This window comes from Brachycentrus maculatus, unplaced genomic scaffold (genome assembly GCF_059751285.1).
Source record: "Brachycentrus maculatus isolate JH-2025_06_01 unplaced genomic scaffold, ASM5975128v1 h1tg000387l, whole genome shotgun sequence".
NCBI classification, from domain to species: domain Eukaryota; kingdom Metazoa; phylum Arthropoda; class Insecta; order Trichoptera; family Brachycentridae; genus Brachycentrus; species Brachycentrus maculatus.
Genome location: NW_028281136.1, coordinates 737,779 through 762,986, shown reverse-complemented (window position 1 = coordinate 762,986; position 25,208 = coordinate 737,779). Strand labels below are relative to the sequence as shown.

Here is a 25,208-nt window from a genome sequence, read left to right as displayed (position 1 = left end):
AATTGTCAAACAGTTACTGCCTTCTTTCAATTTATGTTATACGTACAAATGTAATGCAGAAAGCGCAGGGTGGACTACTCGACATTAGGATCTGCAGCACGGGGTGGGCGAGCGGGACGGAGGCACGGCGGCCTCTCACCTGACCGAGGGGAGTGGCCGGTGGGCGGGGCACAGGCTCCTCCCCCCACAGGTAACTGCTAGTTGCGATGTGCAGGTCTGTTCGATGTACTAGAAAATATAATTAACCCTTATTCCTCCTGTATAATTTTCTTTTTTCTGTTGCACCCAATGAATGAAACACACGAAGACTTTGAAAAGTGGTTTGTAAAAGTGTCCAACATTTCCCCGGAGTTTTATTATTTTCCTGGCGCTATTATTGTGAATAATTTGTATTTGTTCCGTAACGATAAATGTCCAATTTATGTTGGAATGTTTTTATCTTTTTGTTAATGCGATGCCTTCAGGTTATACTAAAAAGATCTGTTGCACAGTAAAAAGTTCAATAATTGGCTTGATATTCATTTTTAATACATAGCATTATATTTTTAAAGTTTAAGTTTTTTGATTTATGACGTTCTTGAAAGGAATGAGCGATATGCTCACCTGAGACGACATTTAAAGGAATATAAATATATCGCTATTATTATTCACAAACACGTATTGAGACTGAACCATAAATGTACAGCCCTGGCCATATATATTAGGCACACCCTAGAGAATTGATTTGTCTTTAAATGCTGCAATTCTTGGAATTCTTGCAATCCTTTCTGATTGTATTGTATTTTAATGGACTTTGCACTGTTTTAATCACACTTATTCACTGATTATAATAACTGGAGAGTAACGATTCAAATATAAAACTGACCCTTGAACTCAGTAAATAGTATTTTTAAATAAACCACGTCCCTAATTGTCGTAGGTCAGGATGGATAGGGTAGTAAGTACATAGTCGTTAAAATCCATAAAATACAATATGTACAATCTTAGAATAGCAGTATTTAAAGACATAAACCAATTCTGTAGGGGGTGCCTAATACAAACGGCCAAGGGCTCTGTACGTTATAATAAGACCCGCGTAGGTTCACTGGGACAGGCGCACGGGCTGGCTGGCGCATGGCGGTGGGGTAAATAAATAACACGCTGATATCGTGTACACTTAGCAACTGGCGGGATGCAGGATCGAGCTCTGGGTCGGGAGCTAGATCGTGCCTTGGTTGCATTTTTATGTAAAAACCTCGAAACAACGTGTGTTCACGCACGGGTTGGCTATTTTTAAATTTAAAAAAAATATCGCTCTGTGTCAATTTCCCTCCCATCGGAATCGAGCCCGGGACTCCAATACGGTAGTACAACACGCTAACGACTAAACTACGGGGTCGGACATCTATTGGGCTTCTACGTATGACTGAATATAATTCATTGTACGGTACAAGTAGTACCACGTGTCACGTGTCATGCCGGTCCACGTGCGAGTACGCGTATCAGCGTATCTTGTCGTTACATCGAGTGATGAAATGACCAGATATGCTGACTAGAATATAGCTTTATTAATCAACAAATAATACAAAGCATGTGTGAAGTGCCCAAACTGCAATATAGGGACGTTCTGCAGATTACGTAACACCCGAGTCCGCCTAGCACTCATAATCATGAAAATCAAATCTATCTCAACTTGCTATGAAACGCGCCACATAAGTGTAATTGATAAAACCTTCTTGTGGGTTGCAGGTAACGTATTTTTATATTTATTTATAGTCTTTCTCTGTCTTTGTCTTGTCCCCCCCCCTCTACTATCCCGTGACTCGCTTCCCTCCTCCCTCCGCGCCCGACTCCTCAGTCTGCGGAGAGCGCTCGGATGTGGTGGTCGTGGCGTCGCGTGCCATACTTCGTTACGAAAGTGTCAACTTTTTTTTGCGAATGTTCAAATTGTGAAAAATTAGTATAGAACGTAAGTTGTGTTTGTGTGTTAGTCGAATGAGGAAATGTGGCGCCGATAGTCTCGCGAGCCAGTGAAGTGTTGTTTTAGGATAAAGTTGGGTTCTCGAGAGATGGCAACTGTCCGGCGGGAGTGGTCAGCAGCCCGAAACATTCTGTCCAAATTCTCCGCTGCTCGATTTTCTATAATTATAAAATAAAAATGGAAATGGATCGCTAGTCTGATCGTCAAATATAATGACGGAATATACGAATGTTACGTTTTTGACACATTCAATAAAATCGTATCGAGTTTTCCTGAAAACTTAATATGACTTCAATTTTAAAATCTTTTCAATATTCAAAACACTAGCATTATTTTATTACCCGTTCCGTGAGCGCCGGATCAATCCAAGCCGTTATCATTCGACTCTTCGTAGTTTCAGTTAGTCCGCCTCCGTGGTATAATGAAAGTCCCGGGTTCGATTCCCGGGTGAGTGGGTTAAAATAAATATTATAAATTTTTTATTACATATTTATTTTATATTACCCTGAACTGGTCCCTGAAGTGCAGGAGTGATCACCTTGCCTTCGTGTATGTAACGATTAAGATAACACCGCGTCAATACGACGCAGTGCCCTATGCACCATTGGGTGCGGATAAGGGTTAAGAGAAGTTTTGGTTAAGGGTTATTTTATAGCTAAACGCTAACCTTTTTTGTACTCGTTTTCGCACCTCGTGGTGCATAGGGCGCTGCGCTGCATCAGATTGATTCGATGTTAATTTGATATTTTATTACATGAAGGCAAAGTGATCAGCCTTTCGCTTCAGGTACCGGTCCAGGATTATTTAAATAATTCCATTACTCCGGTATTCCTTATATACAGTATCATCAGTCGACTTGTCCGTAGTGGACTAACTCTTGTAGTAAATCCTCCGAGGTGTTGTGTCACCACGACATATCGGAACGTGTAAATTCTACGCATTACGAATATGTCCATAATGCAACCCTCAGCAACTCAGTATATTGACGATATTCTGTAATGATGACAATTACATTTTCGCTTTACACGAAAATATGTTACTAAAAAACAATTAGTACTTATTTCGATTAAATCTAGAAAAATGCGCAAATTTTAATGCAATTATCATATTACCGATTGATTTCTTTCAGACCGAAAAGTCGATAAAGAAGGTGGGGAGTGATAAGAACTATCGGTAGCTGCAACGAGGCCCGACTTGCCCGTTGAAGTTTAAGTGAACAGTGCGTGTCGGTGAGAACTCTCCCGGAAGTGCGCTAGAGACGGGTGACGGTGTGAGGTGTGAGGTGTGACGGCGGAGGGGCCGGGTGTCCGGAGCGCAGGAGGGCATGAGAGGTCGCGCGGCGTGATGCTGCAGCACCAGCCGCCGGGCGTAGGGGAGTACGGCGCCATGTCGGGCCTGGCGGGCGGGGGCGCGCAGGGCGGCGCGCAGGGGGGCGCGGGGGGGGCCGGCCTGCCCTCCTTCGGCTTCACGCAGGAGCAGGTCGCCTGCGTCTGCGAGGTGACTATACAACACGCACTACTCCCCCGCACTACACTACACTAGTACCAATCTAACGAAGCATCATGTCGCCTTCTTCCTCCTGGCTCCATCCCAACTTCTCGTCTTCGTAGACTCTCCTCGTCCTCAGGTCGCCCCGCCTTGGAATCATGTTATCTTTCTGTGGCATTCATGATTTTTTTGGATTTTTTCTAGATGTCTTTCGAAGAAGATCCATACCAATAGCCTGGTTAACAATATGTTCCGGTGCTTTACATCCTATGTGCTCATACCATCCCTTTTGCCTTTTCTCTACCGTACTATTAATAAAGCATCATGCTGCCAAATTACTTATTCTTCTCCGTCTTATTCCTCATTGCTGAAGTTTGTGACCCTTTCAGAAGCAATGACTCTTCTCCAGTTATCCCTTGACTGAGCTGCACGTAGCGCTCCAACCACTTAGATGCCTGCTGCTGCCTTAATTTGATCGGTCCATCGTGTGGTGATCTTCCTCTCCCTCTCTTTCCCTCCAGGCTACCGAACACACCTAGTCGTTCCAGGCTATCCTCGTTGCCACGCGCAACGTGTCCAAAGAACTGGAGAATCCGTCGGGTACAGACACTGGCCAGAGTCAAGCCATCCAAGCGTAGTTCCTGGCGAATGGACTCATTGGTGCGTCTAGCTGTCCATGGAATTCGGAGCATGCGCCTCCAACACCACATTTCGAAGGCATCATTTTTTCTCCTTTCTGCTGCTTTTATGGTCCATGTTTCAGCAGCATAGAGAAAAATGGAGTGGACCAAGCTCCTGACAAGCTTCGTCTTGGTGTTGTAACTCACACCCCGGTCTTTCCAGATTTTGTCTAGCTTAGATATGGCACTTTTGGCGATGGCGATACGACGTCCAATCTCTCCTTCACAAGTTCCTTCATTGCTGATTTGAGATCCATGGAACTGGAACTCGTTTATTATCTCTAAACCTTCGAGCGAGTTCCCGAGATCACCAAACTTCTTAGATCGATCTATGATCATGATCTTGGTCTTGCTCTGGTTAATCTCTAGTCCCAGTGCCTTGCTCTCAATCTCTACTCGTTTAAGGAGATCTACCTCTCTTTGGGTCTTTGGCCAAAAGTGTTGTGTCATCCGCATATCGAATATTGGATAGCTTTACACCACCAACGGACACTCCTCCATTCCGTTCGTAGAGAGCCCTGCGCATTGTATATTCCCCATAGATGTTAAACAGGTCAGGGGAGAGTATGCATCCTTGTCTTTCACCTTTCTCAGAAGAGAAACTTGCAGTGTTTATGCCATTGATTCTTAAGATTGCCTTAATTTGGGCATAAAGTCCATGGATGAGTTTTATCAAATGGGACGGGACTCCCATCTCCATGAGTACTTTCCACAGATGTTCCCACTTCACGTAATCGAAAGCTTTCTTGTAATCGTAAAGCATAAAACTGTTGGCGTCAGGAACTCTCGGTTTTTTTTCGACCACTTGGCGGATGTTGAGGATCTGCTCTCTTGTTCCTTTTCCTTTCACAAAACCAGCTTGTTCCTTTGGTATTTGCCATCCAATGTAACTGTGTAAACGTGCTTTTAGAACAAATAGCAATATCTTGCTGGTGTGAGAGGTAAGTGCTATTGTCCTATAGTTTTGACACTTTTTGGATGAGCCTTTTTTGTGAACAGGAATGAAAACAGATTCTGCCCGTTCCTGAGGCCATGTTCTCGTTCTCCATATTAGGTTGCCGAGATCCAGCACTGTTTTTATGCCCTTATCCCCTAGTTCCTTTGGAAACTCGGCCTGTATGCAGTCATTGCCGGGGGACTTGTTGCATTTTAGTTTTTTCAGTGCATCTCGAATCTCTTCTTCCAAAATGTCGGGTTCCATGGTTTGACTCTCAATGAAAGGACTTCCTGCTGTTAAGGTCTCGGCATATAGTCCGGAGCAGTAACCCGCCATCTCTCCAAGACGCTACCAATGTCCGTCAGAACGCTTGCCAAATTACTAAAATGCTGTTTTTCATTGAGCGAAATAAAAACGATCTAACTAATATTTGCTACCGTCCTGGCTGCCCGGGGTTCGATTCTCAGAGGGGGGGTCAATATAAATATCGGTAATTTCTCACTATATGAAATATTACTCCGGCCTGAGCGCAGGATTGATCAACTTAACTTAATCAAATAACGGTCAAGATAACACTTCGTCAATACAATGCAGTGCATTATACACCACCGGGTGAGCATAAGGGTTAGAAGAAGAAGTAAGGACATAACTCATTCATTACTTTGAACTTTTATTTTTAATAACTTTGAAATAAGCCGGTTTTGTGAATCATGTGAATTTTGTGAATGTAAGCCGAATGTACTGTGTGTTTTTTTATTGAATAGAAGTAGTAAAATTAACGTTAGTGTCATCTATACTGCGTAGATAGATCGTCAACTTGCCTATGGAATCGACATCGTCACTAATTATACCGTGTTTTCCAACAATGAAGTACCTACTCCAATTAATCTATTTCCACCATCACTTTCCTATTTGTGCGAAAAAAAACGTCGTGATGGGTGGGACGGCTATTTTGTTTGAACACATTGCTCACTCCTTTCAACAAAGTCATATATCAAAAATCGTCAATTTTTCAATCAACAATCAATTCAATTTAACAATCGTGCATTGTTTTCGGAATGCTCAGAAAATGTACTATATTTTAAACTTAATATTTATCAGCTACAGGGCAGAAAGTGTTGTTTTTGCATTTTGAAGAAAAGGTATTGTTTAATTATTTTTTTAAAAAACAAAATATTTTTCAAATGGAGAAAAAACATTCAGGTTTTACCTAAAAAGATCTGTTGCACAGTAAAAAGTTGAATAAGTGGCTTGATATTTATTTTTAATACATTTTATTTTACTTTTAAACTTTAAAAACGATCAGATAGCTGACTCGCCGACCAGAGTGGCGAGGACCTCCGCGTGTGACTATCTACGCGAGTGATACCTCCCGGTAGAGAGTTATGCGATCACACGTATACTTGGAAGTATTTATAAACATTTCCTTTGTTCTCGTTGTGCCGCAACACTCCTGCCACTCGCACATGCTGCTATCTGCTCGCCCGATCTCCGGGAGATGAATGTGCCAGAACTGTGCGAACTGACTCCGCTTATTACGAACGCAGTAATTCGTCTCGTCAACGATGTTTATAGATTTATCAATCCGAACAAATCTATTTTTAGTGGTATATAAACTAAGTAATGCTAAGTAAGCGCAACTCGATGTCACACGGACCTACCTAGAAATCACTACAGCAGGACCTCCATAATCCGAACGCCGAAAAATTACCATCCGTTCGGACTACATAGTGGAGCGTTCGGATTACAGTAAGGAGAGTCTAGCGTATTTTACCAAATAAAACAACACATGTATTGTGAAACCTTAAATGTATTATTTAATTTTTAAAAAATCTTACATTTTCGTTGGTCGAGATTTATTTAATGACAAGTAAAAAGCTTTGTCTCTCAATTCACATAAAAGCATCTTCTCTGGCACAGAATATCCACTCGGTCAGCCCATTCTAGGCGTGTATTCAAGGGATGAGTGGGCGTTCGGATTAGCGGGCGTTCGGATTAAAGAGGTCCTGCTGTATTTGGCGGCACACGATCTCCGGCCACATTGTATTAGTTCCGCTTTTGTCGCAAGTCGTAAATAATCTCAAGTCCAGTCGGTACCAACTTTACTCCGTTCCGCTCATACACAATTTTGACAAATGGTAGATCGTATTGCGCGCGTTACGTATCATATTGAAAATGGAGAAACAACGAATATTTGCGATAACCAGGAAACATTCGTTATTTATGATTTTCTCCATATATTTATTCATTTTTATAACGAATTACGTCACGGGTATATTTACCGAATAAAAATATCGTCAAAAAACCTTAAAACTGTTAAGGTGTCGATCGTTAAATATTAACGTTTTCGACCCTAAGCAATAAAATCCGACCGGCAGTAACTAGAGTCTAGTTACTAGGCCATTGCCGCCGAGATCGGGTTACGTTTATGACAATAGTAAAGATACTACCATAAACGTACCTAATTCGTGTTTTTACCGACAACATTGAAAAAGTATCCGCGCATATGGTTGAAATGCACGTGAAACATCCGAGCTTAGTGAAGTCAGGAGGTACCTACCAGTACTTCAATACAATAAACGGCTCATTTTGTAGTTGAATGTCACGCTTGTTTCCGGGATTTTTAAGAGCTTCCATATTTTTTTATGTTCTACGGTTACTATGGACAATGCATAATAAACATTTCTAAAGCAGGTCAGTTAAAACTTACCCTCGAATTATGTTTACTAATATAAGAGAGTGTATCTCAACGTATGAAAAGGTGGAAATTATTCGTGAAACAGAACGTGGCGTGAAAAATGTCGGAAGTTTGTAAAAAGTTTTCATCGTCCACAGTGTCAACATTATGGAAAAATAAGAATATTTTATATGTGCATTTAAAAAGAACATCACACACAAAAAATATATAACCTGGAGACCGGGATGTATAATATAATTATCGTTCACGCTAACACCGCATACATCTAATAAGGGTCAGAAAACGTAGAAAGATCTTATCATTCATCGTCCTGTGTATAATACCACTTAACTAACAGTCGTGACCGAATCTGGCAGTTGTTGTTGAATGGTATTACGCAAAGTAAACGATGAATGATAAGGAGAGTGTTGTAAAGGGTGATTTTTTAGTAGCTATCGGAATTTGAAAAAAAAACACATACAATTCAGAGAAATGCATGAAACCTTTATTTAAATCGATACTACGGTCCATATAATTTAATGTTCGAAGATTATTTCATTCAAATGTTGGCCGCTGCTGCGCCTCAAATGGTCCATCCGCTTAGTCCAATTTTGGCATACACTTTCCAACATTTCATTTACTATCGATTCAAATAAAGATTTCATGCATTTCTCTGAATTTTATGTGTTATTTTTTTTTAAATTTCCGATAGTTACTAAAAAATCACCTTTATTATCATACCACAAAGGAAATAGTGCTTTTAAAATACTAAGAATTTTCCCATGAGATGAGGGAAAATATTTAATTAATGGAAACGGAAATTATTACATTGATTTAACTAATCCTTTCTGTTTAAAACTTTTGTTTCCGAACTAACTTTTTAGCCAACCCAGAAAAAACAATGCGTTTTTTTACATTCAACTTTATTTTGAAGCACGTGTTTATGGATTCGGAAAAATCGTTTGACATTATCGTCGTTACTAATTTTACGTAAATAATAAAATAAAAATAGATGTCACCAAGAATTTTCCCCACGCGTCTGTAATTACAATCTAATTCAATGAGTCGTTCTTATATACAAACATGAGTCATTCCAAATCACTCGTGTTACCTACGTGTTGTGCGCACCACTACCATTACCATTCATGTTGGGTTTGTTTATTTAGTCGACTATAAAGTTAGATACCTCGTGCTCTTGCGTTTTAACGACGCAGTTTTGTATGACGCAACTCGTTATTATTATGGATTATATTAATTCTCGCCCTCTTTCACCGTCAACCAAATACCGATTGCAGTACGAGACCGAGGAATAACCGTATATTCCTCCCACAATCAGCGCATCCCATGAGGACCTTCAAATCCTTGCCAGTGCTCCCGAGATGTTACTGCACAAAAATGGCCCTTAAAAAATAAGCCAATTATTATTACCGGTCAATTAGGTGATCCAAACTCGACCTTAACCCGTAAAATCCGCGTCATTTGCAACAACTCGTGTCTACAAGCTAAACAACCCTTTTCGTCGGATAACCAGTTCGTCGAAAGAGTCGAGAGTTCCAGATACTCGAGAGCACATGTCACAAAAGATGACAGCTTACTGAAAAACGGGGAATATGTTTGGGGGCTGGCGGCCACCGCAATCGGCAGTATGAAGGCTGCGTGGAGATTGGAGTTATGCTCGGCGTCAAATGCCTGTATTATCTATCATTGCCAAGGGATTAGATTCAGTTGGCTGAACCACATACTCCGCGTGTAACATATGAACCTCGGTGAAGCTGTGTTCTTTTCAAGGAATCAGTTTCCCCGATCCCTGTGGTGAGCGTCACAAGTAGGCCATGCAAAATTACCGGAAAATGAACGATATAAAGCTGATACCGATTCACCGGCAACTAGTAAATAAATTGATTCGTGAAATCGTCAAAAAAAGCACGCACCAGTTGAACTATGTATAGAAATATCATCATACATGTCACAGAACGGAAAGCGTAGATATCTGTCGATACCAAACAAACAGAACCGAGAGAGCCCGCTCTGTGATTTCTCCCCGATCCTCAACGTCGGCAAAATAGAATTAGCCATTTTTAGTTCCAGATGCTAACAAATTAATCCGACGATGTTTATATCAATAAGTACCTATATACGTTTACTATACTATAGTTAAGAGCAGATTTATCCCAAATGTTGGAAGTTGAACAGTCGAAAAGAGCTAATTTATTGTATTTTTTTTCTGGACGAGAACGTTGACCTTAAATGTTTGTTTCTACGAGTATTTTTGTTTGATTGATTACATACATATCTCCATAGTATGTCGATCGATTCGGCATTATATCTGCAGTATAAAACGCGATAGCGAGATTATTAGTTTGCGATGCAAAAAATCTAATACAATTTCGATCACTCGACAGGCGCCATGGCGTAGTTAGGGTAGACGCTCTACTGTGAAACTGGTGACACGGGTCCGGTTCCCGCCAATGGAAAAATTATTTGAGAAATATCTTTCAAATAGGTCTGGGTGTTTGTAATGTATTTTTCTTATCTACCCCCCCCCCTTATCCTTACTATCCTACCTGCAGATAAGCCTCTAAAATAGTGGCTTTGCGTGTTATTCGTTTAAAAAATATATATAACTGCTTCACTTAACAGACACCATCATAGTCGGGTTAAAGTATCCGCCTGTAGTAAGTAGTAAATAATAGGAAAATGGGAAAATCAAAAACGAGGCCTTATAAAATACTTGCTTAGATATGAGGGGTTTAAATGTGTATATTATTGACTTACACGGGGTGTACTAGCACATGCGCTAGTTCTAACAAATACGATTGTAACCACTCTTGAGTAATTCGAAAAACAGAAGGTGTTTTTTAATCCACAGTATCGAACAGATTAATTGAAACAAAACTTTTTTGTTTCACTTTTTTATCTCATTTGGGCTCAATCACAGATGTTATTCTTCTTGGCATCTAATATATAAGGTTTTGGCACGTGGATGCCATCTTTTCGTATCGAAACCATACCTGGATTATGGACAAAATAAGCTTTTCCACCGCAGGGCAATCAATTTTGGAGAGCCGATAGATTTCCGATAAGGTTTATGAATGGAAAAATTCTTGACCAGTCCAACACAGTTCATTGTTTTTTAGTGAAAATTTTCATATTTTTTTTTGGATTTGTGGCAGGGGGTTAAATCTTGCTGAAATATTCCATTACCATTTGACCTTCGTTTTTGTATCTCTGGTAGTATCTTTTCCAGTAGAATTGGATGACACTTCTCGCTATTCATCATCATCTCGGTCACTGAAAGAAGCTGCCCTGGTCCATAATACGAGGAACACCCCCGAAACATTTTTGAGAGGGTGTTGAAAATACGAAAAAAAAGTTTTGTTTCAATTAATCTGTTCGACGCTGTATTTGAATATACGGTGAAACCTCTCATGATGAGTAATTCGCATAACGAGCAAAAAAAATTAAAAAGTTGCTCCATTAACTAGTGAAATTTTACAGAGAAAAAACATGTCTATTTTTCACAACATTCACTCAAGTCGGGACTTCCGCGCCGGGACTCGAGCTAAATAACAACGATATTGAAGAGCTTGTGAAGGAGCTCAGTCAGTAGCTGACCACCGAGGAGTTTATGGAATTGCATCGTGTTTCACAGCAAGAAATTGTAGAGGAGAGCTTTTTAATGGACGAGGAGGAAGTAGCGGAGCAAAACAATATTCTAGTACAATATCTTTATACAGTTTTCTAGTTAAGAACCATTAATTATTTGTCATAAATTCATATTTTTATTTACGTTTTTCCTTTCAAATCTGAATTATGTTCCAAGTTGTTACATCTTAACAATCCACAAGTAATTGTATTTGAATAAACGTTAGTAAAAAATATTGAAAATTGATTATTCTTTCGGCATGGAACGCATTATCGTATTTTACATTGAATGGGAAAAATTTTCGCTTTACGAATTTTTCGCTTAACGAGTAAGATTCTGGAACGAATTATGGTCGTTATGAGAGGTTACACTGTAGCGGTGAACGGCATTATCGAATGCAGATTTCGTCTTGGAAAATGCAAGATCGAAATGGGCGGCAGATGGAAAGAACTCTCGAGACTAGATGTTTTTTAACGCAGTAATCATTTACCGCTCGTACTAATTACAGTATTTCCTATAAATATCTATGTTGCTGAGCTGTCATTCTATTATTATTGATGAAATTATAATAGTACCTATAATGTGTAATAATAATATTTGCGAAGTGTGTAACTTTTTGCATGTTCATAATATGTACTCGTATATAAATTATTAGTGTAATCGAGAGAGAAATCTGAAATCTTTACATAAATTTAATATTCATCAATTTTGCAACATTTTAATAAATCTGAATTTCTCCTATGAAAACTTAAAATTTATATGGATATTTCACTACATTGCGAATTAGTGAATTATACATAAGTGGAAAATGATATAATCTAATATATTGTAAATGAATATTTTCCACATCTTGAAATGTTTCATTTTTGTTCCCAAAAGCCAAGTTGGCAACATTTTCCTACCATGTTCCCAATTTAAATATAAACTGCGGACAAAAATAGCGGGAAATTCTATAGCGCGCGCAGGATACTCGAGACGGCTACAGTTACTCCGTCCGTCCCGCTCGCACCAACGTGACCACCGCCCGCTACTTGTCTCGCTCTCCCGCTCGTCACTACGCGCGACACCCGAGACGGGTATGGTTACTCTATCTATCCCGCTCCAACTGACACCTCACCGTCCTGTCTTTAATGTGTTTGTCTCGCTCCCACTCGCCGTGATATCAGAGATGGCTAGAGTTACCCCGTCTGTCCCGCTCGCACGGACACCTCGACAGCGATGTTCGGTACATCGCGATATCCGAGACGGGTTAAGTTACTATAGATATCTCGCTCGTCGCGGCGCGTTATGACATCTCGTATTTTGCACCTTTTGCGAGCACATAGTGTCATCTCTGTTGTTCGCATTGTACCGCGATCTCTCGCACTCGCTTCCTTCTAGCTGAGCTCCATCCTCGGGCGATGTGCACCGTCTCCGTCAGCGCCCACCTGTCACGTGTTTGTATAGTAATATTAAGGTGTGTTGAATCACTCGCTCACCCCGTCTAGTCTATATTAAGATACGAGATGTCCTTGTTTTAATAAAATATAGATATGACGTTAAAAGACCTATCTTACATTCAATGATTTTTTCTTTGTTCATCATTTTAAATTACAACAAAATTCCAGATCTGAATCATAAAGATCTTTTTATGTTTCTATGAATATTGAGTTTTACATCGAATGTTTGGACAAAGTTCTGTTAGTGCATTCGGCATATTCTTGGCAGTGCGTTTAATTTAGGACAATTCCAGTTGCGTCATCCTCCTGCGGCCTGCTGGGCGGCGAGCCCATCGGTAGCCATCTTCCCGCTGTCCTCTGTGACCTACTAACTTATTACTAATCCTCACCCTTGACATCACTTAATAATACTTTACCGAATCTACGGCTATGCCGGACTCTAGAGTCTAGTGACTAGACATAAACTAACGGGATATGAACGGCCGGATGACCGGAAGGTAACCGAGTTACGAACGCAGCGAGCTCTTCGACGGTGGCTCTCGAGAGAGGAGGACACGGTCCTCTGCCATGACCCACGAGAGGCCGATTGGAGAAACAGTAGATACACATGTTTACCTTGGCAAGCTCCCATACCGGGTTTGCGAGCGATGGATGTACTACAACTCTCGCAACATGAATGCAACAAGACACTGACCGAAAGCTATCAAGAGCAGGCTTCCACAGTGAAGGGTACTAGGAAGCTACGTAGGCAGGAGTGGCAGTATCAGTCCTACAGTTACCTCCGCCCTTCGCTTCACGCCCGGCCCGGAGGTAACTGTAACCTGACACGGCTCCGCTGTGTTCCGACCACAGCGAACGCACCACCACGCGACTGTGTATTGTGTATCACCACACTAAAACAACTACTACACTTACAAGAGGTTCGCAATATTCAAAAAAAGGCCATATCCGATCCGTATTATCAACATTAACGAACGAATTTTTTAGAATATTGTCTCGTGGTAAATATAACAGGATCCGAGGGTTGTTGACGCTGCCCACTGTTCTATACCGATTTGTTATCCGTAAACTTTGAGAATCCATGCACCGCACCACTATTGCAGGCGCCACTATTCGGACACAACACGCGCACGCACACAGCAGCAACAGCTGAAAATAATCCTGGCTCTTGTTACATCTTCTGTTCCACTTCTGTTCTCTCCTTCCGCCTCTCCGCTCTCCGCACCACCACACACCACACACCCTAACTACACGCCATAAACTGGGGCATTCCTCTACCTTCATGTTTTCCTATTTGTCTTACCTTACTTCATTTTAGAATTATGTATAATATATGGCCTATTGCATTTGGCTGAGATTGTTTGTTTACAATACAATATCAATGCTATTTTACTACATACGTTGAAATGTGCTCCCTCAGACGAATGGGTGTGGATAAAAAATGTATGACAGAATTAAAAACGAATATATTAGAAAGGAATGTAAGGCTCAACTAGGGATAATTGAAAAGATTAAGAAGAGTTCTTTATGGTGGTATGACCATTTGGAGCGAATGGATAACGATAGAATGACTAAGAAACTATAGGGTCCGCCATCTAAAGTTTTTTTTTTCAACTAGTGCTTATTTCGTGAATGGTAACACTTAGCTCATGTCTGATTTGACAGATAATTAGTTTTATCCTTCCGCTGAGCGAATATGGTTGTGTATACGCTTGAACAACGCTGGGAAATATTGCGACATTACTTTGAAAATCATGGTAATGTTGCAGAATGTGTGCGAAAATTGCGTACGGTTTTTGGAAGAAGAGAAGCACCGTCAGCTCCGTATGTTCGTTATCTTGTGAAAAAAGTGAAAGAAACTGGCATCCTCATCGATAAACCAAAGCGTGAAAAGCCAAAAACAGTGCGTACACCCGAGAATATCGATGTTGTGGCAGAAAGTGTGCGTGAAGCGCCATCAACATCAATTCACCGTCGTTCTCAACAATTGAACATTTCGGAGACATCATTGAGACGAATTTTGCATAAAGACCTTGGTATGACGCCATACAAAGTCCAATTGGTTCAGGAGTTGAAGCCAACTGACCATCCAATGCGTTTTCGCTTCGCTGAGTGGGCCTGCGATCGACTTACAGAAGATGCCGATTTTGCCAAAAAAATCATCTTTTCGGATGAAGCTCATTTTGATCTTGGCGGGTATGTAAACAAGCAAAATTGTCGTATTTGGGGCACAGAAAACCCGCACGCATACATTGAAAAGCCGGTACACCCAAAACGAGTCACTGTTTGGTGCGGATTTTGGTCCAGAGGCATAATTGGGCCATTTTTCTTTGAAAATGAGCAAGGAGTGGCCGTTACAGTCAATGGCGATCGTTATCGGGCCATGTTGAACGGATTTTTGTTCACAAAAATTGAAGAGGAGGATATTGGCAACATTTGGTTTCAACAGGACGGCGCTACGTGCCACGCAGCCGAAGCTACACTCGATGTTTTGCGCCCTGTTTTCAAAAAAAAAAAGTTATTTGGCGGACCCTTTATATGAGCCGGAGAACAGAACGAGGACGGCCAGAAAAAAAAGGCTTGGCACGATCAGATCAATCGAAAAAAAATCTGGTGGTGTCGAAAGTATGCGTAATCGGAGGGCATGTATGACTAGATGTATGGATGTGAAGGAAGCGAGGAGTGTACGTCAGGACAGAAGAGTGTGGCGTTCCATTCTCTCTGTCTACCCCTGCGGGGATCGACTCTTCCCGGAAATAGGATAGACATAATGTTCCCACTGTCCGTAGGTCCTGCAGCAGGCCGGGAACGTGGAGCGGCTGGGCCGCTTCCTGTGGTCGCTGCCCGCCTGCGAGAAGCTGCACAGCAACGAGTCCGTGCTCAAGGCCAAGGCCACGGTGGCCTTCCACCGCGGCAACTACAAGGAGCTCTACCGCCTGCTCGAGACGCACTCCTTCAGTCCGCACAACCACGCCAAGCTGCAGGCGCTCTGGCTCAAAGGTAACACTTCCTCACCCCTTTACTCCCCCTGGTGAGAGGGAGGGACGCAACGTCAGAGGAGAGAACCCCTTCCGCTCGGGGGATGCTTTGTTTTATCCTAAAATAATAATATCGTAATGGGTAACTCGACACCACCCCTGCGGGAGCCCCCAGCCGCCAGCCGCCAGCCGCCAGCCTGCCCTACCCGACTGAACTGACTTCCCTACAGTCAAGCATCTCTCCGCTGTCTAGGAACTTCTTCTTAGTCCTCCCCGAGTAGTCACTCGGGCGGTGGAAAACAATCGCAAAATGCGTCCATACGTCACGAACACTGCATCATACTATACTGCAGGCTTTACTAAACAATGGCTCAAATATTCATAAATGGAATTTGATGATTTTGCAGAATGCACATACTTATAGGTAGACTAAACAATAAGCCTTTCTTATCACAAGTATTGTGATTTTTTAAATAAAAATATTATGATCATTAAAATGATTTAAGTTTCTTTGTACGATACATTAGTAATGTATGTGGTGTACAAGCGTTTCCATCAAGGTTGACATTTCCAGTAATAAAAACTGTGGATAGGTCTGTACGAAGAGTCATTGTGTATGAAGAGATGCATGTTTGTAGAAATGCGAAAAATGTTTGCTGATACAGAGTAGTGTGGGGTTCTGTCCTACCCGCCTCACCCTGCGGTAAAAGGTGTAATGTTTGTATTTTATTTATAATTAGGTAAGAGAATGTATCGTAGATTTCAGTCATCGAGTCACACGAGGGATCGGTGATGGCCAAACATTCTAAACTTGCGGTAGACGATAATGCGTGAAGTCCCGGCTGTGATATTTTCACTATGCTAACTATAATCTGTCAAGTTCTGGACATTGCGGGTGTTCGTATATGGGCGCGTATGAATGGTGACTCCCGAAACGTAAGACTGATGAGCGTGGTTTCGTGTAATCGAGGTAACACTCGCGTCCTCACCCGTTGTTCCCGTTGTCCCCAGCTCACTACGTGGAGGCCGAGAAGCTGCGCGGGCGGCCGCTCGGCGCCGTGGGCAAGTACCGCGTGCGCCGCAAGTTCCCCCTCCCGCGCACCATCTGGGACGGCGAGGAGACCTCCTACTGCTTCAAGGTACGGTCCTGCCTACTGCCTGCTGCCTACTGCCTACTGCCTACCCTCTGCCCTCTGACTACCTTCACTCGACTAGCCGATACTCGCCAGAAGTCTGGAAGCCACGCGACATGATAACTAAAATCATTTCAATCAATTGATTCGGCAGTCATTTTGCGACAATATCTATCAATTTTTAATGTAAATTTTACTTAGTTAAAACCGTTATGTTATTTCAATGCATTCCGCATCATTTCCCGCCTTGCGGTGTTTGAATTATCTGTGCTTTTCACCAATGCAACAACATCATCGACGATGAGAAAATGAGTCAGATTTTCGAGTAATGCGAATGTAAAATAACGATAACCGCGTCAATTTTTACTTTTCGTTTGTATCATTTCTCAGTTGATTCACCAATTATACTATCATATTTGATTTCAGGAGAAGTCCCGATCCGTGTTGAGGGACTGGTACACACACAACCCCTACCCGTCCCCGAGAGAGAAGAGAGAGCTGGCGGAGGCTACGGGCCTCACCACGGTTCAAGTTAGTCCATTCTATCATTCCACCATTTGTGCCAGATAGTCGATATGTAATAACATCAAATGCCTCTTTACCACAGTTTTATCATCTACAAGGGGTCCCCTTCCATTACAACAACGAGTGCAAGTCTGTGCTGTGGTGTGCTGTGCGTGCGCTCGTGACTCGGCCTGTCCGCCCCCCACGGGCCGGTGTCGGGTTACTCCGGGAGGTACCTCCGTACACTGTACGGAGCAGTGCATCTCCGTCACTTCATTATCGCCTCGCGCACACACAAACGGCAGAATAATAAAATACACAAATACCCCGCTTAGTCCTGCTTCGATCAGTCCAAATTTAATTTTCTTCTCCGAGATGAACCACCCCAGAACAAGAGTGTTATTCTAGATAGATAACGGACCGAACAACGTCAAGTAGAGCAGTGGCCTGAAGTAATACCACCCTAGTCCTTTAAAGACGATAGTTTATTCTAGGAATTGAAATAACGGTCAATTGAATGAGTAAAGACGCCTACCTGAACTTTCGAAAATGAGAAGATTAGCGAATTAAAACTATCGATCTACTCGCATCAGAGATTGAATACATAGCCTCTCTGTGGGTACTTGTCATCAATATTGAAAGGCCTACCCAAAGGTTGCCAAATTCTAACGCATGTCAAAATTATTTTCCTTCTACCGTATATCGCATCGTGTTGGATCGAACGTTAATGAAATTTGGACAGTTTTGAACCATACTAAATTTGGCAGCACCCATTGTTCTTTCAATCATTTGGTAACATTGAGTAACAGGTTTCGGAGGACCCGCAATTAATTACGCATAGTACACTATTATAATCACGAAAATAGACGAATAGACTTTACAAGTCACTGGTGGCTACCACCGCGGGACCACTTGCACCGCGGGAGATGGAGGATGGAGGACGGGAGACACGCTGTAATGGTTCTGGTCAGGGTGGTCGTCCCTCGGCCGGGTAACCCGACACCGCTCCCCGTCCTGCCCACCCCACCGCACCTCGCCGAGCAGCCTCGGTGCCCACTGCCGACAGTGCACGGCGACACGGAATAACGTCGCAGATGGTGACACGGGGTTTTGTCGAGTTCCTCGCGGAACACCAAATGACTATGTATTCATACCTTCTCCCGCACTAAACTAAATATAAGAGGCAACTGACGTTTGTAATTAGCTATTTTCAGCTTTATCAGCTTTAACTACTCGGAAATGTAAAAATAAAGTAATACAATTTGATGTTCATTGCGGAATAATTTTTACCAAAAAATAGGTAAAAAAAAAAACAAAAGTTTAAGGATTTATGGTGTACTTAAACAAAAAGTTACGAAAGCAATTTTTTTAAAAAAGGAATAACCCGCAAAGCTTCTATTTTAGAAGCTTGTCTCCGCATATCTTGAATTTATTTTGCAATTGGGAGGAATCGAACCCGCAATGCTAGTTTCGCAGTCGAGCGTCTACCCAACTACGCCACGGCGCGCCGCGGCGCCTGCCAAATCAAAATATTATTTCTCGCAGTACACGATATGTTCAGCAAAGCTTTGTACGATAGATGTCCGCTTGGCGAAATGCGGAAAGAACGCGAGGCCGAGATTAAGCATTATTGACAAGTTAAAGAAAGGAGTATTCTAGTGGTTTAGGCGAGTGGGGTAAATGAATGATGAACGAACTATGAAACGGATTTCCACGAGAATGTAGATAGAAGGAGAAGAAGCCAAACGAGTCTTAACAAAACGTGATGTGATCACTTTACCGAATCGTTAAAATCGATACATCGAATGTCGGAACGATCAGCGCGCATGCATGAGGAAGAGGTAGAACAGTCTGTGCAAACGGAATAGTTTGGCAACCTTTCTTCTCTGCCTAACCCAACGGGGGAAGCGGCGTGACGGTTGAATTACAGAATGGAAATTAATCAGTGACCCGATTACTTAGAATGTAAATAACGCTCAATACGGCATGTGGCGGCGCGACTAAATTTAGAAATTCTTAAAATATACAAACGCCGCTGCAACGTATTTATTTCAGTCTCTCGTTAATGCCATTGGCTACATTACATGATCGACAGAACCGCCGTAAAACTTCAATTTATTTGTACATTCCGATGTGAAGTACTCTCGTACCGTACGTGTAGAGTGGAACGATTAGAGTAGAGAGTAGAGTATACTTGTGTTTCGAGGAATTGATATATAAATTAGGCGGAAACGTTATACTGTACTTGGATGTGTACAGATTCTTGTCAGTTTTGTCCATCTCTGTCGAGTGAATGGTGTCCGCTCTCCGCGGGGAGATGTTATCGATCTAATCGGCGGAGTTTGGGATTAGTATCAGCTAGTGGGGACCATACGGGGAGCAGGTAGAGGCCCAAAATGTCACAAGAAATGTGAAAAAACAAAAATAACATTAGCATTACTCCTACTACCATCACGCCGTTTCCCCGCAGGGGTAGGCAGTGAGGATGTTACGCCACACTTTCTGTCAAAATAATATCATCAATCACCTACCTATATCTATATTTCTGTCGGAATAATATCATCAATCAGCTACCTATATTTATAAAACATAGTGCTTGAATCACTACAGTTTCACTAGAGACATGTATTGGTGAGATGAAAGAAGCTTTAAAAGCTAAAATAATACATTATAATGAAAATTATATTTTCTGGCGTTTCTCATGTATGTGATTATAATCCAGGATACAGACCTCACATACAAATGAAAGAATTTTAATGAAATTTCTGCTCAATAAAAAGCTTATTTTACCTTAGCTATATTTATATCTACTAGGTACTACTGCCATCAAGCCGTAGGCAGAGGATGGAACGCCACACTCTTCTGTCCTGACATACGCTCCTCGCTTCCTTCACATCCATGTAGATTCTAGTCATACAAATGTCACATTCGCCACATATACTTTCTTAGTCAATCTCCATAGTCAGTCAAGTCCATTCGCTCCAAATGTCAATACCACCTTCTTAATTTTTCAATTATTCCTAGTTCAGCCTTACACTCCTTTCTAAAGTAATAATATTAGTTTTTACGAAAAATCATCTCGAGGCTACTTTCCAAAGTTTGCGTCGTTTTATATTCACAAACATATCTAGTTATTTCCTCAGTTTCGCGCTAATTAATATACGTGAAATATGTTTTTGGGGTCCGATTGATAATATGCAATGTTCTCTTTTCCACAAACAACCCCGGAACTCACCATGACGCTAGCGCAGCGGTCGGGGAACTTTTTAAACCAATACTACAAAATATTTTTGCGTAAGTCGATATTACCCTCACCTCCCATTTTGAAAAGAAGACAATCAATGTATAATTAAAATAAAACTTATTTGTTGAATTAATTTACACGAAAAAGTAACAAAAAATACATTAAAATAGTAAGCGTAATAAACATGAAAATAGACAAACAAAATAAAACAAATTGGATCAAACGAAAATTCAGGTTTTCAGGTTTCATTTTCAGTTTTTGGAGAAATGATGTTGCTTCAGGTTTGATACAATCACTCAAAAATTGGGACTTTTTTATGTAAGAGCAATTTGAAGTCTTCAACGTTTAATCGATTTCTGAATTGTTTAAATTTATGAAATAGCAAACTAGAAATATTTCCTTATTACCTCAGAAATTCATTTTTACCCCATTTGGGGTAATTTACCCCGGTCCCCCGACCGCTGCGCTAGCACCTTACGTCCGACCGGGAGAGTCTCGTCATCCATTGACGTCGTTGCGGTGTAGTGTTGGCGGTTCCTGGGGCGAGGGGTGAGGGGTGAGGACACGCGGTGTCGGGTTCCAGCGGGCCCCGGTCCCCGCTTCCAGGAACTGGGAGCTCGCTGAGCCGCTCCAGATGTGCCCGACCCAACCTCCGGAGGTTATTGGACATACGCCGAGTGCCAGCGTCATTGCTTCCTACAGATTAATTAATACGCAAAACTATCGCATGCTCGGAGAAATTACTTCCCTCAGGACGGGCCTCAACTCTACCTACGTATTGTGTGTATTATCACGTTTATTGCATTTCTATATTATACGCCAAGCAGATCCCCATATTGTCCGCCTGCGCAGTGTAATGGTCATCACACTGGGCTACCGTACTGGAGGTCCCATAGAATCGAATATAAATATAAGTGATGTTTACACTCTAATATTTATTCAATATTACCATGGACTGGTACCTGAAGCGAAGGCCCACTTTTCCTTCGTGTGTTAATGATCAAGATAACACCGCGTTTATATGATGCAGTGCCCTATTCACCATCGGGGTGCGGATATTAGGGTTTGATAGGGTTTGAATATTATATACGCTCCCTCAGACGAATGTGTAGAAAAATCATTGTACGACAGAATTAAAAACGAAGATATTTGAAAGGAATGTAAGGCTGAACGAGGGATAATCGAGAAGAGTTCTTTAAGATGGACACGTGGAGCGAATGGATAACGAGAAAATGACTTAGAAAGTACATGTGGCGAGTGTGAGCAGAACAGAACGAGGACGCCCGTAAAAGATTTGGCACGACCAGATCAATCAGAACCTAAAATCCGGTGGTGTCAAAAGCCTGCGTAATCGGAGGGCATGTATGACTAGATGTATCGATATGAAGGAAGCGAGGAGTGTATGTCAGGACACATGAATGTGGCGGTCTATCCTCTCTGCCTACCCCTGCAGGGAAACGGCGTAATGGTGGTAGTAGAAGTATATTATATGCTGTACATTGTTCTGTATAAGAAAGAGCTGCAATTTCAAAGCTCTACTTTTATTTTAAAATCTTCGTAAAACCATGCCTCCACGCCTTTGAACGGCATTTTTTTTAGTGCTTTTATTGTAAAAAAAAAAATAATATAAGGAAACAACAAAATTTCTAATACAGCAAATAAATATAAGTATATAGTGTAAATACAAATATGTATATATACCGTTTACAGCAAGCGATAGTTTACAGGCGACATTTTTGGATAAAAAAGAAATACTCGCTGGTTATCATCTTTTTGCGGGTATTCAAACATGGTCACCCAATCTAGGTGTAAACATATGCACACAACGATGCTGTTCTGTAAATAATAATAGATCACTACTGTTGTTTTATCTGTCTAGAATTCAATTTCGCATCTTATCTCATTGCTTCCCACAATGCGGAAACGCGCTCAGTTACATCGCTACTCGTGTATGTAGTGTCTGTGTCCATCACATACGTACATACATGTATAGCGGCGAGTGGAGTCCGCGGGTGGGCCCGTTTAGCCCGGACTAATTCTCCCTCCTCTCACCTCCGGCGCGATGGTTCCTCGCTTTGTCACCCCGAACAACTCGAGTTCCCACCTGGGCTGGGTAGGCAGATACCAGATAGCAGATAGCATCTCCCGATACTTTATCGCGCGGACCCTTGTTCCAACATTCCTACACCATTCCGTAAGTCTGCCGGAGTCGGAGGTATCCACGCGGCACACACGTACCTACGAGGATCGCTGTCCTCCGATTAGTACCGAGATAAATGCCCGATTAAAATTCCTTCCATTATCGTTACGATGTCAACTTTCGTTGCGTCTCGCGACACATTTGTAACTTCTTTTTCCACAAGTGTAATATCACCGAGTTGTATATTTATTAAGAAATATGATTTAATTTCAGGTATCGAATTGGTTCAAGAACCGGAGACAGAGAGATCGAGCGGCGGAACACAAAGATAGGTAAGTCTACTTTTTACTACGTATCACTATACTATCATTTGACATTAATTATTTTCATTTGTATAGAGAAAACACGTGTTTAACTTTGTGGAAGTAAAAATCGAGTTTCGGAAAAAAATCGACTTTCAATTTGTATTTAAAAAGATAACAGTTGTTTTGTTTATTATAAAATTGTCGCCCTTTATAGACAATTTGAATGAAATCTTCATGCGTTTAAAAATAGCTATGTCAATACCACGATAGTTTAAATATACTATATAACATTTGTAAAATACCAATTTTTAAGTTTATTAATGTAAACTATTTTGTGTTTTCACCTGTTCCTGACAACATCAGTATTTCTCGAAACTAGCCGAATTAACATTAATAAAATCAAAAAGTGGTCTCGTATAAGCGCTTTATTTTTATATATAAATTATGTTATTCCACAAAGTGAATATACTATATACAATATATTGTACTCGTATGTAGTAACATACATTCCGAGTATGATTCGTCCTTGCGCACATATAAGGTAGTCAGGGAGAGGCATACATAATGCCAGTAGTCCCGAGGGAATATCCCCACGTGTAGTGCAGTAGCACTACAGAAGTACAACCTGCTACAGTACAGTAGAGCACGCTACAGTGGGCGGTGGGCCAGCCCTCGGACCCGCCCTGCGCCGCGCACGCGCCCTGCGCCCTCCGCCCTCCGCCCTCCATCCCCTACCCTCCCTCCTACCATCATAAGTGAGAAAATATCCACGCTCTTTATCCATTTTATTGGCTGGAATGGACCAAGGTGCCGTAACCGTTTTCTGTGGGTTATTCATCATAAATGGATTTATATATCCCAAATTGTGTTTTTAATAATCTCTCTCGATCCTAATACTGAATATAGAAATGAGAAACCCATAATTTTAAATGAAAAATAATTCTTGTTCGAGGAAAATCAATAAATAACTCCAATGATAAAGCGCCTTTACAACGTTTTATTATTTAGCTACCGAGCTAACTCGGTGAGCGAATACTGGTGTATCCTCGGAAGTAGGTACCTCTGTTTCAAATTAAGTATCCCCTAAACATATCATACTAACCGTATTAAACGAGGAAAACATACATATAGATCAGAGGCAGCCAGTGACTTAAATAATGGCAGTGCCTATATAAAATAGTTCTGCGTCAGCTTTTTACAACAAAAATCTCTCCCGACGAACATGTAAAATCACTTTAGATTGTCTTAGACTCTCCTTCGAAAACAGTAGCTTTCTGAAGATTCTTTATAGACGAATCAATTTCAGCAACAAAATCTCCCAAACACTCAATATCCTCTTACATCTAAATCGACGTTTACTGCAATACTTTGATTTCCGCTCATTTTTAGCCCGAGATAGCCGCGTTAACTTATCACATCGATATGTGGGCGGGCGTACTGTCCATTTAGTAGCGCTAACATCGTATATTTCTTGGATTAAATTCCATAATGCATCGCAAGTAAATATACTTAAATATATTTACTATTTAAAGTCACTTGTCGTCAATGCACTATTCCGCGGACGAATTCACAAATCACAGATATTGGTAAATATAACTGTGCGAATACGAGTGGCGCTGACATATGCACATACTGAGAAACCGCGTGTGCTATAGATGCCAATATTGTATCCATCTCTGTTACTCCTGATATCCTGATAGACCGCGGGATCCCTAGCCACTAGCCTACCGATGTTGGATGATGAGCAGTCCGAATGCTGCGGTCAGTGGTGCGGTCGGGTACCAGTACCAGGCCAGACCGTCTCCTGCATCTCCGTGTCAGTCAGACTGGCTGCACACGAACCTGTTCCCTCCGCCTGCTGGTGCCAGAGTGCAGCTCGACGCGACGCGCGACGCGACAAGCGACAGGCGCATCTCTCCTCGGTCGCGGATCACGACCGTTTCCCTCGTGAAAGATAACGGTTACAGCGCTAACCGATAAAGCGTGGACACTTTTCTGTCTTCGTATGATCACCTGTTCCTAAGTTCCACTCGAGCGAGCGAACCATATCGTCACTTCCGCGTCGGCTCACTAGTTA

General features: G+C 41.7%; 1 protein-coding gene across 3 annotated transcripts in view; it reads left to right on the top strand.

Annotated features, from left to right (window-relative positions):
- The first annotated feature begins 1,850 nt into the window (after positions 1–1,850).
- so (SIX homeobox 1 protein sine oculis) overlaps positions 1,851–25,208 on the top strand; it is a 37,042-nt gene continuing 13,684 nt past the window's right edge. The window contains exons 1-6 of one of the 3 annotated variants that reach the window (XM_088270492.1): positions 1,851–1,948; positions 3,090–3,457; positions 15,617–15,827; positions 16,817–16,944; positions 17,365–17,469; positions 23,100–23,158. In XM_088270492.1, the coding sequence (XP_088126618.1) occupies positions 3,305–3,457; positions 15,617–15,827; positions 16,817–16,944; positions 17,365–17,469; positions 23,100–23,158 (656 nt within the window). In that variant the 5' untranslated portion in view covers positions 1,851–1,948; positions 3,090–3,304. The other 2 variants (XM_088270494.1, XM_088270493.1) reach the window with 2 other exon arrangements.